Source organism: Vigna unguiculata, chromosome 5, assembly GCF_004118075.2.
Source record: "Vigna unguiculata cultivar IT97K-499-35 chromosome 5, ASM411807v1, whole genome shotgun sequence".
Classification (NCBI taxonomy): domain Eukaryota; kingdom Viridiplantae; phylum Streptophyta; class Magnoliopsida; order Fabales; family Fabaceae; genus Vigna; species Vigna unguiculata.
Genome location: NC_040283.1, coordinates 47,082,049 through 47,097,775, shown reverse-complemented (window position 1 = coordinate 47,097,775; position 15,727 = coordinate 47,082,049). Strand labels below are relative to the sequence as shown.

The 15,727-nt window shown below is 32.6% G+C and overlaps 2 protein-coding genes across 2 annotated transcripts; both read right to left on the bottom strand.

Annotated features, from left to right (window-relative positions):
- Window positions 1-1,555: 1,555 nt before the first annotated feature.
- Window positions 1,556-7,642, bottom strand: LOC114185089 (probable inactive ATP-dependent zinc metalloprotease FTSHI 2, chloroplastic). Its single transcript, XM_028072593.1, has 11 exons — window positions 6,172-7,642; window positions 5,751-5,923; window positions 5,383-5,484; window positions 5,124-5,288; window positions 4,840-4,980; window positions 4,059-4,217; window positions 3,203-3,288; window positions 2,923-3,001; window positions 2,311-2,433; window positions 2,146-2,202; window positions 1,556-2,053 (listed from the first exon to the last, which is right to left on the bottom strand). Exons 1-11 carry the CDS (start codon window positions 7,559-7,561, stop codon window positions 1,838-1,840), a joined length of 2,691 nt encoding a protein of 896 aa, XP_027928394.1. The 5' UTR covers window positions 7,562-7,642; the 3' UTR covers window positions 1,556-1,837.
- Window positions 7,643-8,447: 805 nt separating this feature from the next.
- LOC114185742 (nuclear pore complex protein NUP35) lies at window positions 8,448-12,992 on the bottom strand. Its single transcript, XM_028073628.1, has 4 exons — window positions 12,835-12,992; window positions 11,431-12,036; window positions 9,291-9,402; window positions 8,448-9,083 (listed from the first exon to the last, which is right to left on the bottom strand). Exons 2-4 carry the CDS (start codon window positions 12,006-12,008, stop codon window positions 8,778-8,780), a joined length of 996 nt encoding a protein of 331 aa, XP_027929429.1. The 5' UTR covers window positions 12,009-12,036; window positions 12,835-12,992; the 3' UTR covers window positions 8,448-8,777.
- Between the last annotated feature and the right edge of the window lie 2,735 nt (window positions 12,993-15,727).

The window sequence follows — 15,727 nt, the reverse complement described above, 5'->3', positions numbered from 1 at the left end:
AAATTTCTATTTAATCTTTTCTATTTTTCTTTTATTTTATTTTGATTTTATGGATAATGTTTTTGTTTATATGCACACTATAGAATTTTCTGACAATAAAAAAAATTAATTATCATATCCTATTGTAGCAGTAGAACTATGTTAAAAAACAATTGTGAAAATTTATCAGAATTGGCTTTTACATTGCTATACAAATCTATCATATATGTATACAAATGTAGAGTAAAAAAGTGTAATATTTTGTTTAAACCAAGCAGTGTATTTTATTGGGCAAGTAGATATAAGTGATCATATATACAAATACTTTTACCTAACGTGTTCTTTTTAATATTTTATATCATATACTCTAATACTCTAATGTTACTATCTTTTTAATCACTTTATTTTCATTATATCATATCTCTTATTAAATTATAAATATACTCGTTTTCCTTTTCCACCAAAGAAATACTTTCTTAAAAAAGTCTGAAATTGGAAATACACAATCCCATTCGACAACCATTTTTTTTCTATTTTTTTATATACACATACTTCAATCAACCCATAGAAATTATTTTATTTATTTTATTTCAATTATATTTTTAAATTATAACATTTTAGTTATAATTATTTCTAAAAAAAACTTTTAATATTTAATATTTTTGATTTTTTGACAATCTAAATTCCAAGGACGTCGGTTATATAGACGGCCGACGTTCAAAGATGTCAGTTATAAGGGAGTCTACGTTTGTTGATGATAGATTCTGGAAAGCCTAAACTGTCGTCATTTTATAGCAGATTTTGACTATGGCAGTGTAACTCCAGGTGTCAAAAGTTGTCACCTTTTTTTAATTTTCACTTCAAAAAAATCGGTGAAAGAAATTTTTTTAAAAAAGTTTCTAAAATTGCTAAAAAAATTTGTGTAAATTAATAAAAAGAAAGTGTTAAACTAAATAATTATGCAATAATATATAAGTGCGCAATCAAAAGTATATGAAAACCAAAAATCAACCTCATATCCAAATGTCTCAACTTTATCTATCAATTGACATCAGGATTAAGTGGGTCAACATCAAACAACGTCATTTTGGCAATTGACGCCCGGATTCAAAAGAACAACATCATTTTTTATGTTTTATTTATGAAAAAGTCACCCGGACATTTTTTGCATTGACTGATTATTGGACTAACGTTCAAATAATTGCCCATTTTACACTAATGTTTATATTCTACTATTGAAATTATATATATAATAAAAACAATTACGGCAAAAACATATGTAGATGTTAAAATAAAAAGAAAACCATTTTCAATAACTAGCCTACTAACACGGAAAACTCAATGAAAAACAACCATCGATATAACAAAATTAAATAAACCAAACAAGAACACAGAATTATGTTATTAAATAATAACAAAAATGGCAGAAATAGACATTTCATCCAAAAAGATACTTAATACTGTATTATAATGTACTAGTGGAAAAGTAACATTCCATATCATCGTTATATAAGAAATAGTGTGGATGATGTATGATGCATTGTTAGAAAATGTAAATAAAATTGTGGAAAAGACATAATACTTAAAACTAATATGATATTGATTCAAGTAACTATTACATGGACGACAACAAAGGCATAATCAGAAATGCCAGAGATTGGTGGGAGTTAAACAATAGTTCAGGAATGTCTCTCTGCAGAATAATAGTTGAGATCGTAACTTGGCTTTCCAGCAAAACGTTCTGGCAAAGGCTATCCAACAAAAATTATGTCCATACTCTGTAAGGACTTGGGGTAAAGAATGTACTATAATACAAAAAGAAGGTACAGTAAAAATATTCCCCAAAATCTGCAATTTGTTATGCGTGGCTACTCAAACTTGCTTCCTTTCCACTATCGATGAGTTTTTGGAATTCTCTGCACTTGGCAATCCGTATGTCAAGTATGCTGGGAGGCATTGGTTTTAGAGAGCCGTGCAAATCTACAAGACGGAAGAACTCTTGTTTGGTTAAGCTTTTCTTCTCCATCAGTGCATTCACCACAGCATCCATCAGCGTTCTATTTTTCTCAAGAATCTGAAATACAAAATAAAGTTTTCACTTTTACTAAATAAACAGAAGCATATTCTTCGACAATAATCTTTCTCCTTCCTTCCATTACAACATACCTCTTTTGCTCGTTCATAACACGAATCCAGAATTCGCATTGCTTCCGAATCAATATCCTGAGACAATGAAACATGTTGAAATTGTAAGTTGGCCAAATACTATCATTGCCAAAGCAGCAAATAAGAAACATCGTACGAAAATAAAACTCAAGACAGAATCCATACATTAATTCGGTCGGACACCCAGAAGTTGGACATTCCGTGATACTTCTCGGAAAGCCCACCAAGAACAAATGTTCTCGCTGCAGACCTAGCGTTGTCTGCAGTTTCAGCCCATATCGTACTCAACTGAAAGATTGAAAATTAAGTTAAATTTTTCTACATGTCCAAAACGTACCCATAATAATGTATGAGCAAATAAAAAGGACCAACAAAATAAACATTTGACACAGATAACTTGTGTACTGATATAAAACCTATAATTTACAAAGGTAAAAATATTAAGCAATAAATCATAACGAATAACATCAATGACTAACTCAGAAAAAGAGTCATTTTTAGATTTTCTCTGACCCTATAGAAATCTGAAGTCCATATACTTTAATTAATTTTCCTTCTGATCCCACTCACAGAAATCCAAAGTCCCAAGAAAAAACATTCGTGTGTCATTCATTAAGGCTAGTTGGTTGACCAACACCTTAAAACATGAACGATGGTGGAAATAATTTTTTTTCATTGCATTATTTGTTTGACCTGGTTGTGTATTTACCTTTAGCTTTAGAAATGCAAAAATAGAGTAAGGAAGTCTGTGGAAAGCATGTAAAACTATTCTATTACCTGACCACTCCCAAACCAAAGTTCATCAGCTGCACGTGGAGCTAGTTGAACAGTAATATGATCAAGGAGGGATTGTCGACTGCACCGTAGTAGCAATTAAAATTTAAGAGGAAAATAATAAGGGAAGCAAAAAACACAGTTTGCAATGCAATTTGGTCGTGCAGTAATAATTTAAAATGCATAATGCAGGCAGCCTTTGAAAACAGACAAGCATTTCATTTGGAAAGCATTCTCCAACAGCTAAATATAAGGAATACAGGTTTAATTAAATAACCCATACGTGAGCATTCCATTATTAAATTTGACTGAATCCATCTTCACCCGAACATAGCCCAATTCCCTACCAGCTCTAGGAGCAATTGTGACCTACACCAATGCAAACAAAAAGCTAAAATGTCACATTTCTTGTCAGCAACATTCAGATAACAGATATTCATGAAACAGAGTAAAGAGAATTTTTGTTATGAGAATAAAGACAACAGAAAGTAAATTTCAAAAAGATATAGAACAAAATACCAAATGAAGGTCAACTTCCTGAATTGCTAAACCGTAATGTCTACTCTAGAGCATTGTGGAAGCATACAGATAACCAGAAACAAAGGACAAGCTTCTACTTTGCAAGCTATTGTTCTAAGTAAGATGCAGCCATTTTCCATTCAATATAACAGTTAGTTTATGTTTTGGCTAAATGTTTCTTTTAGCATTGCATTTGTACTGTTGTATTGTCAACTTCAAATATTATCCATAAGTACCATATTATATGACTCAAACACCAAAAGCATGGCACACAATAATATTCATAGTAAAAGGAATGGAAAAAACAACTATTTTTAAGATGGGGGACAAGCAGAATCTTGCTTGGATCCTTTTTCCATGAACTTAGTTTCTTTCAAATTGACTTCAAGCGCAGTTTTTTTCTAATAAAATTGGCCTTTTACTAATATTTTGCATATATACCAGCAGGAAAGATTGCATGCAAATGACTTTGCACATGAAAATACTTGATATAACTATTAAAGAAAATAAAATATTTTTAGGGCGTTTACAAAATAATTCAATTCTAACAGAATTCATCGTTTCAAACAAGACAAAATATGGCCAACCAAAAAATAAAATGGAAAGTGTTAAGCCCTTACAAACTCTATATTTTTAAGATCAGGAAAGTTCACAGCCATGACAGCCATTGCAGCTTCGTTTATAGCTACTTGTTTCCATGTCTCGGTGCTTCTTTCCTTTCTATCTAGCATTCCTCTTTCCTCCATTTGTGCAGCTTGTAATAAGTCATCAGTAGTAATCTGCAATAGTGAAAGAAAGAAACGATGCACTGTCAACTACAACGTTACAGCAACCAACTAGTAATTCCTTTCCTTATGTACATGTATGAAATGTGTGTCCACTTTTACCTTATCATAAGAAATAAAAATTAATTCTTCTAATTATTATTAAAAAAATAAATATTACTAAACTTATAAAAAATATATTCTCAAAAATTAATTATAAAAAAGTTTACAAAATGTAAAGTGTAAAATGATTAATAAGGTAGTTTACATTGATAATGGGTAGCATGGGTAGTGAAATGTGTATACCAAAAATTTACAAAAAACAATCCCCTTTATTAATAGTTATAGATGTACGAAAGTTTTCTTGTGCCACATTAAGAAACTTCTTTTTGTGGAGACTGGAGACACAGAAACTGGTAGCATTCTTTTAAGAGTTACAAAGTAAATGAATGTATTATTCAATGAAGCTTGCCCTTAAAGTCAGAGAAACATTTTTCTTTGCTTGCTTGATTTTGGAAATTGCTAAGGATATTGAACGCGGGATGCCATACACAATGCAGCAATAACTTTACCGATTTCCTGTAAGGAAATTACTGAATAGTAACTATCTGGCAATATTGTATATTGAAGCCGTTACCTCAGTCCTCGAGTCACGCATCATATTGATGGCAGCAACCTCAATTATGTTCGCTAACTCTGCACCAACCATTCCATCAGTCATACCAGCAACAGCCATGTAATCCACATCTTCAGCCATTGGCTTTTTACGAGCATGGACCTATGACACCCAGAGTGTAAAATTTTTAATAGGCAAACTATTAAAGGTGCCATAAATCACAAATCAACAACTATGAATGAAAGAAAATAAATAACCAAATCCTGAATGCTACATGCAGATGAAATATATAGAGGAGCTGCTACCTTTAGAATTTCTATGCGGCCAATTAGGCCGGGCTTGGGGATATATATTTTCCGATCAAACCTGCCAGGTCTCACAAGTGCAGGATCCAGGATGTCTGGTCGGTTTGTGGATGCAATGGTGATCACCTCTCCCCTTCCTTCAAACCCATCTAAGCACACCAGGAGCTGGAGCATTCAGTCAATAGGAAACATCAACCAATATAAACACAAAATTTTACTTAAGAAATGCAGATCGCAAGTTTAGCACTGCCAGCTTAACCTGATTAAGAGTAGCATCACGTTCCTGTCCACCAGAACCTTTAATCAAGCCACGCTCCCTTCCAACGGCATCCAGCTCATCAATGAAGACAACAGATGGGGCCTGAAAAATAATATACAGAAATGGAGTCTGTTGACCGAAGCTAAAAAAAAGTAAATTTCAAGAGAAGACAAGAAAATGCTGTATAGTAAAAAAGAAAGGTCTCCAATCAGCTCGGAACAAATATAACGAGGAACAAGGGGATGTGTCAAGTTTACATGCTAATGCACAAAATAAATTAGTTGCAAAATCCAACTAATAATTTGGCTTTAAACAAGTAAGAAAAATTGTTAGAACACTGCGGAAAAGATAAAAAAAATATCACGTACATTATCCCTGGCTTCTTGGTAAAGTGCACGGACACGAGAAGCCCCAACACCAACATATATTTCCACGAACTGTGAAGCAGAAATAGAGAAGAAATTAACCCCTGCCTCACCAGCCACTGCCTTGGCCAGCAATGTCTTTCCCACTCCAGGGGGTCCACAAAGAAGTATACCACCTGGTGAAGTCACCAATTAACATTTCAACTTTAAACAAGTCAAATGTAAAGCGCAGTGATCTCTTCCTTTCCTTATTTTTCTAGTAGACAAATGATATAAAGACTATGTGAATATAACCGATAATCAAATATGTATCCAAGCGCAAGATTGGAAAATGCCAGAACTAGTCCCTGGAAACTGTCCTATAAAATTTCATGAATTTTAAGTTTTCCTGTTAAAAGTTTATGATAGTTGAGCAAAAAGAGACCTGGTATTTTCACTCCCCTCCTTCGGTACATCTCTCCATGAGTAAAGAACTTGACAATCTCCTCAAGTTCAAGCCGAATTTTACCCAGACCAGCAACATCACTAAATTTGACATCCACGCCTCTCTCTAGATACTGAGGAAGCCTTCTGTTCTGTGCTCGCCTCACACGCGCTCCTGATCTCATAAACTGCTTTGCCACTTTCAAATAATCATTCTCCTCCCCTTTCCCCTGCTCAATCTCTTCATCATCAGCCTCAATTCCCTCCATCTCTCTCTCCAACTCCCTCATCTTCTTCCTCTCCTCGGCCTCAGCCTGCTCAATCTTCAACCTGTCCTCATAGTCCTTCTTATGCTTCCTATAACTCAGCACCACAGTCCGGTAAAAAATGTAGAAGAACAGCACCCCAAGTGCATTAGCCACATTGCTATTGTTAGCCAAATCGGACCAAAAATACGCCATTCTCTCGTTCCGCTCACTCGCCTGGCGCATCGATTCCCGGTACCTCCTCTTTCTCATCTCCTTCTTCCTCCTCCTCTCCTCCTCCTTCTTCTGAGCCTTAATATTCCTCTCCGTCATCTCCCTCTCTTCCCTCAACCTCCTCAGATCCTCCTCCTTCTCCCTCTTCAACTCCATCCTCATTTTTCTATACTCCGCAGCCTTCTTCGACTCCTTTTTGGGCTTTGTTTCGATATCTTCAGGACTACCTACAAGGAATTTCACCAAAAAAGGGGGCAAGTAAATGTTTGACAACAGAGGAGAAGGCCACTCCGGCCTCTTAAGGGGCGGTGTGTATGCGTTCACACACACTGAATCAATCTTCAACGCATCCCATGAATCCCAAAACTCGCTGTGACTCTCAACCGAAGGCAACACTGTCCTCAACACTCTCGAATCGTCCAAAACAACCAGAACCGCTTCGCTGCGCTGCCTCAATTTCGCAGAACTGGGTTTGATTATGTGCTTCAGCTTCCCATCCTTCTTGAGCTCGATGATTTCGCTGTAGGGAAGGCGATCGGCGACCACGGGAAGCCCTCCAGACCATGTTTTAAGCTCCTCCGGCGAGAGAGCTTCGGGTTTTTTGGCGGACTGTTTTTTGGACGACCGTTTCTTGCCCTTGGTGACGACGGCAGCGGCGGCGGCCGGTTGGGGGAGGGAGGCAGAGATGACGGTAAGGGTCACGGAGAGTTTGAGGAAGTCGAAGCGGTTGTGGTTTGGGGTTTTATGGTTGTCGTCTTTGTCGTCGGCATTGTTGTCGTCATTGTCGGATTTTGGGGTTGGAATTCGCGAGAAGATGGAAGGGCAATAAGCTGGTTTTGGAGGGCTTCTGAATTTGGGGTTTAGGGGAAATGAGGACGAAGAAGAATAACGAAGGAAGCAATGTGAAGCCATGCCACAATGTTTAGTGTTACATTCTCAGATATGGCTACTCCCATGAACCTGCTTCCTTTTCTTTTCGGATAAGTAGTTCTTTTTCCCGTAACAAATAATAATTCATGATATATATACAGTTTAGACATTTCTTATGAAATAAAAATGAGTTAAATATATTTTTAAATTTTAAAATTAGTCTATTTTTAAAATTTTATATAATTTACTTCTTTATGTTTAGAAATATGTAGGTTTAATCTTTCATACTCAAATTTTATTAAATTTATCTTACATTTCAAACACATTTCATGATAATATTTAAATTGTTTATTCCGTTTGATACATTTTCGTTTTAATATTAAGTCAGATAATATTTAAATTGTTTATATATTTTCACTTTATCTTAACCGGTTAGCCGAGGTCCAAAAACATTAATCCAATGAGCTCACGGTTCAATGAATTCAAAATTCTTCTATCATATGTAAGTTTTAAATGTGATTTCTATATATTTCAGTTAGACTTCTACTATATTGAGAAGAACTTTTCTGTCAGGCTAAAAGTCCATCAGTATTTTGAGTGTTCATTGTAAACATAAACTTTTTTATAACTCATGGGCTAATTCCTGGATCACACCACATTCAATCCCGTAAGTGACAAGAAAAAAATGAATGTTATAATTAGCAATGTGAGAATTGACGACAAAAGGTAATCATTATGGAGACCAGAGAGAACACACAGATAAAGTATATGAATCTTATATATAAAAAGTACAGGAGAAACCAACCACCAATTGCAAAACATCTTTACCTAGTGCGTGCGTCTAAGAAATAATCATTTAACTGCAGCTTGACACCTTTTTAAAAATACATACTTCAAAAAGGTAGAGACATGGAAACAACCTCCAATGTTATTGAATATAACTACACTTCCAAAATGCATAAATCAAACATCATTATGCTCTACCCAAAATCTCAAGTGCATGGGCATTTTAGTTATATATTGTGTTCTCGTTTCTCAAAACACAGGAGTAGTACTGATCTGTGTAGTGTAGTTATCGATAAAATTGATACGCTAAAATGCCACAAATTCTAACAATTGAGATCCAAAGAGTAAATATTCCAACTCAATCCAATGAACAAGACATGCCGAACTTCTTCAAGGTGCACGAAGAAAGTAAAATCATTGCGTACAACAAAACAGAATGATATACTTAATTTGATTCAGCCGAACAACTAATTTAGACTCCAAACATCAAGTCCATGATTTTGGACACCAATGATTTTGTTGGGGAAGCAATGGTTCCTCCAGTCTGACGTGCAGTGGAGTTGCCATTCTGCTGATAGTAAGGTCGAGTAGGCGCTTTCAATGTGCTCACTTCTGAGTTTCTAGCAGAGGGTAGAGGTAAGGGCATAAATCCCTGATTGTTAACCCTTTCATTTAAAGCTTGGCGTTGCATGGGATCCAACAGTTTCACACCAACAATTAGTACTCCATTAATTTGCATTCCATTCTTGTTAAGAGCTTTATGTGCATCGGATCGATTCTGTATTAGCAATAAATCAAGTTGGTTGATAAACAATAGAAAATCACTTTCAAAGAAAGTATAGCAAGGTTTAAAAAATTGAATCACTTCTTAATATATCAAAAAAATTGACAACTACAAGCTCCACGGATAGTCTTGGATTAAAATACAACCATTGATTTATAACGAAAAACATAATTACATTCAAGTAGGGAAAAGATTACCAACCTGATACAAAATGTGCAACCAGTTAGCATCTCTAGGACCAGGAACATGTTTCAAAATTTCACCACATTTTTCAAACTCCCTTAAAACCATGTTAGTATCACCGGGTGAAAACCTGCAGAAAAAGAGCATTGTTAAAAAAACGCATATTGCTATATACAAATACAAAATTAAACTCTGCAAGGTTCATTTTACTTCAAAAATTTCCTTTGATTTCTTTTTCAGAGATTTGTGTGACAGACAGTGAAGCCACGGTATTATCTTCACCATTTCATATACATATAAATTTTCTAGCAAAAATCAAAGTGAAAGTAAAGTAATATTTTTGTACTGTTAGTGAAAATAGGTAATAAAAACATAAAACATATTCTCCATATAAAAAGTACTTTATTTATTGATTTTTCATCCAAAAATAGGTCAACCCACTCCCAGTATACATAGCTCACACCTAGTGAGGAGGTCTGGAAGGGTATATATGCACAACCTTTGCCCCACAAATGAAGAGGCTAATTTTAGGACTTGAACCTGTGACCTCTTCATCACATGGCTGCAACCTAATTGCTGCCCCAAGGCTTACTCTAATCAAATCTCAAAAATAGCTACATAAAAATCTACTGGTCACGTGAAAAAAATTTAAGAGTGTATTCCCAAAAACTGAAAAAAAAAAAACATTAAGGAAAAGGCACACACTAGAATATATGAAAAAATGAAAAAAATAAAATAACTTATTTAATCCTTTCATGACAATGATATATTACATAAGGATAAATGAAAAAAACGAAAAAATGAACAATAACAAAATACAGGGACCAAAAAAAAAAAAACAGTACTACATCACTCAAAAACTAACTCTACAAATCCTAATTCAATAAATCATTAAGCACATTAAACATCATTTCACTGAAATTATAAATTTGTCAAATCTTGAGAGACCATAGGAACTCAAATGTTATTCCTTTTTAATTCTCGCTAAGACTTAAAGCTTAAAAGAATCTAAAAATTGAAATACATGAGAAGGGAAGATCATAGAACTGGAGAAAAGGTATGTATAAAAGAAAGAAGCATCAAGGTCAAGTATTGCCAGAAATGAGTATGAATATGTTTTAGGTCTGAGAATTAACACAGGCAAGTGAAATATATGTGATGTGTATCCCATCCCCCCACAAATTTCAAGCAAATAAAACACTACATATATCATAGAAAACAGTCAATGCCTCACCAACAAGGTCACTGTCAAATTCTTGTGAGTTATTCCACACCTCTCTCCACATTACAGCACAGTTCATGTACTTATATATGTAATAGCCACAACTACTCTTAACTCTTTTTGTATTTTTTATCTCTTAAAGTTTCCAATTGCCCTTTTTGTCTACCCTCCCTCTCTCCCCCTTTTTTCTCATTGTAATAATCTTGAACAAAATTCACTACTTCCTCTGTTCTCCTCCACCACATTGGTATTCCCATAGCAAATTTTCCTTTCAGCCAACTACCACACTGTCCACGTGATTGTTTGGTGCCCCAAGGCCATTACTCCTATATTCCTGTCACATGCACACAACGTAATCCAGTTGCATCGTTCCTAGAATTCAATCCTCACTGAGAATTTGAGATAAATTATACCAGCAATATTTTCTAGTAACTCCCTTGGCATTCACAGGAGTTTTCATTTTATACTAACAATTTTAAAAACAACGAGAATAAAAAGCCTCCACTAAAATCCCTAGTAGGAAGTTAGAATAGCAGTATATCATACAAACTAACAGTAAAGGAATATTACAAACTTAAATAGTACACCACAGTTTTTCCCCTACTAGTATGCACAGTTATGCAAGATTAGTCATTTTTAATCAGAAATGGTTGAAATTTTTTTCTCACCACATGCATTGCAAAGCAGTCTTGGCAATTGGAATAAGATCTTTCTGTGCTTAAGGAGCAGGGGTATACTCTCAAGCGTTTGGAGCAAGTTTTCTTGATCTTTTAGGAGTATAGAAGTAAAAATTTATGCCGGTATTATTCACACTATTTTAGGTAAGATAGAAGTAAATTTGGTAGAATTAAAAGGACAATTTTAAATTTGTAGAGGAATGCATGTATTCCCCAAAAAATAGACAAACAAAAATGCTAAAGCAGAGTTAAGACATACCCATATACAGTTACCCATTCTTCCTCATTGAGATTGCCAGCTGGCAACGAATTCCTCTGAACCTCAGGCCTTGCCACTTCCAGCGGTGGAGGGAGAGTTATCAAAGCACCAGGCTGAACCACACCCTCAACTGGTGAACTTTTTCCCTTCTCATCTTGTTCCCCAACACTCTTTGCAGTTGCAGGTGACCACCAACTCAAACCCGGTGAGGTCTGCTGGTTTTGTTGTACCCCTCTCAAAGCATAAGATGTGCTAGCCTCAGATTTGCTTTTCCCAGGAGTTGAAAATTCCCTATTAGAAGTTTGGATGGGAGTTCTGGTGTCTGACTTAATCTCAGGTGATACTTGATAATCTAGTATGCCTGATTCAGGAGAAAAATCAGACCTGTCCTCCAAGGTGAAAACTGGTGGAGGAGGAAGGTCCGAACTGCCAAAGTTCTCACGCCATAGTGCAGATACTGCAGCTGCCTGACCAGGACTTGAAACTTTTCCTCTACGGGTAGAAACAGGTGAAGCTAAATCCTGGAAAAATAAAGACTGTCTACCGGATCTCGGAGTTCTTTGCACAGTAGTGCTCATGTTATATTTCGAACAACTGAATTAATACCTGCGAACAAGCAGACATAACAGATGCATTGAAACCAAATTGGCTGAAAAAGCTGAGTAAGACTATGTGTAGGTTCCTAAGCATGAGGAATGAGCAGATTTAACAAGGAGCTAAATTCAATGCATACAAAGTACTTCCTTGTGCTGAGTAGTGGCACATATCAGAACCTAAGAAATTTATCTACTAATTCAATTTTTCTTTTCATTTACCCCAGAAACTTGAACCAATGAAAAAGAGCAAAATAATAGGATTTGACTCCTCTAAACTGAGGAAAAAATATTGTAATAATCTCAATCATTGATAAGAAAAATAGTTATTGATATTCGAAAACATCAATGATTTGTATGCATATGCACTGCACATAATATTAACCATTAATTTTCTCATGAACTCACTTTTCAGAAGCTGGATCCAATCAAATAACTAGGGAGTCAGCAAATTTTACTACTTCATATAAAACAAAAACAAGCTTAAAATCATGAAAAAATATGTAAATAATTAGGCAATCCGCAAATTAAGATCTCCATTTAAGACACACAATCAATTTATTCTACAACCAGCAAGAAATTAGATAATAACTAACATTCACAAAGTGTCTGGACCAAAAAGAATGGAGGACGAACTTATCAATATAGCAAAAACACATGAAACTACACAAAAAACAAACAATTAGTTTATCATAAACCTGTTTTTTTTCCCGATCGCATATAACAATCGGTTCTGAAATCCCCGCTTTATGACATTGGGGACTGAAATTCAATCCATAGAGTGTACAGAGGAGAGAGAAAGAGAGAGTACCTGGTATATGGAAATGAATTTGAATGCAATCAAATGTTGAGTTGATTGAGACTCAACTTTTGATGTTTTGGTATTTTCCCTCCCAAACCAAAACGCTGAAGTTCAGCAAAAAGAGACCACCTCCCCAAGGAGCAATTCTATGTATATTGTAATAATGCTGTAAGTCGTTTTAAATTGTTCATTTTTCAAAACCCTAATTCTCCTTTCTCTTTTTCTTTTTTTTTTTCCTTAATTTAGCCATCGGGCCCTTGTTTTGAAACTCGCCTTATAAAATTTATTTAAATACTTATTAAGGAACTAATTTAAAATAAATAAATAAAATTATTTTTATTGTCTTTAAAGTATTAAAATATTTCCATATAAAAAAACGTTATGCCTAAAATTCTGATTATTTATATATTTAATTTCGTAAATTTTTTAATTCAAGTTATTGATGTATTTGTTATTCTATTTTCTATTTTTTATCACTGTTTTAATTAATGAAAAAATATTATACACAAAGTGAGTAAGTTAAAATTTAAATAAACTTCAAATTAAAATTTAAAATATTTTTTATTTTCAAAATAACTATTTTCAAATAAAAAAAATTGAGTAGACCAACAGAAGTTTAAACATATATAATAAAGATTATGATAACAGTATGTATGTAAGCATAATTTCAATTTAAAACAGTTATGCACGCCAAGGAAAAATCAATTTAAGAAATTATAAAACCCAAAAACACATTTACAGACACTATTTAAAAAAATATTAAATAAATAATAACTATGTTCTTGGACATGATTTTCTGGAAAAACAAAAATATGTTTTGAGTGTAAAAAGGAAAATCAATTAAATAAAAATAAAATTTCTTCTTATGTGTATCTTTTTTTAATTTATCCATTTATGTAATAATATAATAAAATTGCATTAGTAAAAAACTGTTAATTTTAGTTGTAATTTTATTTTTATTCAAATATGGTTTGTCCTGAGTAACTCTTGAGAAATTTAGGTTTTGTGAATTATTACATAAATTTTAATATAAATATTAAGATTAAATCTATTTTTATCTTTCAAATCTTTAATGAAAAATGAGATTAATAAATATTTTAAATAAATTTAACTCAAAATTTAGTTAATAAATTTATATTTAAGAGACTAAATAATTTAATCAAAGAGAAAGAGATTAATTCTATTTTTTTTTTAAATATATTTAATCCTAAATAGTATAATAGGAACTCTCTTTACCAACATATTCATGACTTCTTTGGATTTCTATAATCAAGACTTGTGTCTGTGGATGAACTTATTTGGATTTTTTTTTTTTCATAATTTTCTTCTCCTATTTCTTAAAATTCAAAATCTTGATTCTATTTTTAAAATTTAATTTTTAAATTGTATCATCTAAAAACTCTCTTTTAATTTATATCATATAATTCAAAAATAAAAATCACTTCTTTTAAATTATACCATTTATGAGTTTTTTCTATGTTTGTGTAAAAATAATAGTATTATATGATCTTAAAATTTAATTTTAAAAAAAACTTTCAAATTTAAGGGTATATTTCAAATACAACCCATTTTTTAAAATAATTTTTTAAATTATAAAATTTAAAAATTTAAAAATTAATTTCAAAAACTTTCTTTCTTAAATCCATTTATTAAATAGCATAAAAGATAAATTGTTGATTTTTGGTTTTATTCTGTAAGTGTTTGAAATTTAAATCAATTTATTTTAACATCTTCAATGAGTTTAACTCAACTTCAGTTACATCAACAAGAATAATTTATGCAACTATAAAATTATTTCTTAAGACATTTTTATTCCATAAATTCAATAAGTTCAATTATAACAAATTTTATTTAAATCAATTTTTAAACACAAAAAAATAAATAATAATTCAAAATTAAATTATAAACGAGGGTATAAATATGTAGTCGTTATTGGGGCATTGAAAAAAAAAACTTTTCTATTACGTTGAATCATGCTTTTATCAATTATGTTTTGCTCAAACCTATAAAAAGTTAGTTTATTTTGAAAATTTCTTTAATTTGTTATGCTAATTTCTTTCATGTGATGTTGATTTCTTTTATGTGTGTTTTTTTGCACATATTTTAAATTTGATTGTGAAAAAAAAGAATTGAAGGTGCCTGGTAACACTTTAAATCAAATTAGGGAGAGCATCAAGTATGTAAGGAGACATGAGAGTATAATGATCAAATTTAAACAATGCATTAAAAAAGTATGTGATATTGATGCATCAAGTGCTTTGTCTATAGATGTTCCTATTAGATGAAACTTAACTTTTTTTTATGCTCCAAAGTGCTCTTAAATATCATCGAGTGTTTACAAGTTTATACCTAATTGATGACAATTAAAAGTATTATCCATTTGAGGAGAAATGGAAAAAAACATAAAAGATTAGTGTTCTTTTGTCATTGTTTAATGAAGCTACAAATCTAAATTTTGCCTTATCTTATCCTACTTATAACTATCTAACTGAACTTTTTTTTTCAAGTTTGGAAACTCCAATGTATTTTAATGGAAAGTATAAAAGATGAAGAAGAAATAATAATAAATATGGCTGAAAGGATGATGGTGAAATTTGACAAATATTGGGATGAATATTGCATTGTTCTTGCATTTGGGACAATATTAGACCTAAAAATGAAGTTGGAAACATTGAGATTTTGCTATGAATATATTGATCCTCTTTGTTGGAGGTAGAGTTAAAGAAGATAATAAAACATTGTACAAGCTTTTCTCTTGATATTCTAGAAAGAGCTTAACTTTAAATGTTCTAAAGTGTAAGCACAATTATCTACCATCCATTGCTACATCCATTAAGTCAAACCCTTTTTATGCAAATTATTTACCAAATCATTAATGTTTACTTTGTTATAAATTTTTATT

Excerpts from the sequence above, each read along its gene's own strand:
- LOC114185089 (XM_028072593.1), bottom strand. The coding sequence starts at position 7,561 with ATGGCTTCACATTGCTTCCTTCGTTATTCTTCTTCGTCCTCATTTCCC. Across the intron at positions 3,289-4,058 it reads ATCTTAAAAATATAGAGTTT|GTCACAATTGCTCCTAGAGC; the intron begins GTAAGGGCTTAA and ends GCATTGGTGTAG. Across the intron at positions 2,434-2,922 it reads TTTGGTTTGGGAGTGGTCAG|TTGAGTACGATATGGGCTGA; the intron begins GTAATAGAATAG and ends TCAATCTTTCAG.
- LOC114185742 (XM_028073628.1), bottom strand. The coding sequence starts at position 12,008 with ATGAGCACTACTGTGCAAAGAACTCCGAGATCCGGTAGACAGTCTTTA. Across the intron at positions 9,403-11,430 it reads GAATGGGTAACTGTATATGG|GTTTTCACCCGGTGATACTA; the intron begins GTATGTCTTAAC and ends CTTTTTCTGCAG. Across the intron at positions 9,084-9,290 it reads GGTTGCACATTTTGTATCAG|AATCGATCCGATGCACATAA; the intron begins GTTGGTAATCTT and ends TTGCTAATACAG.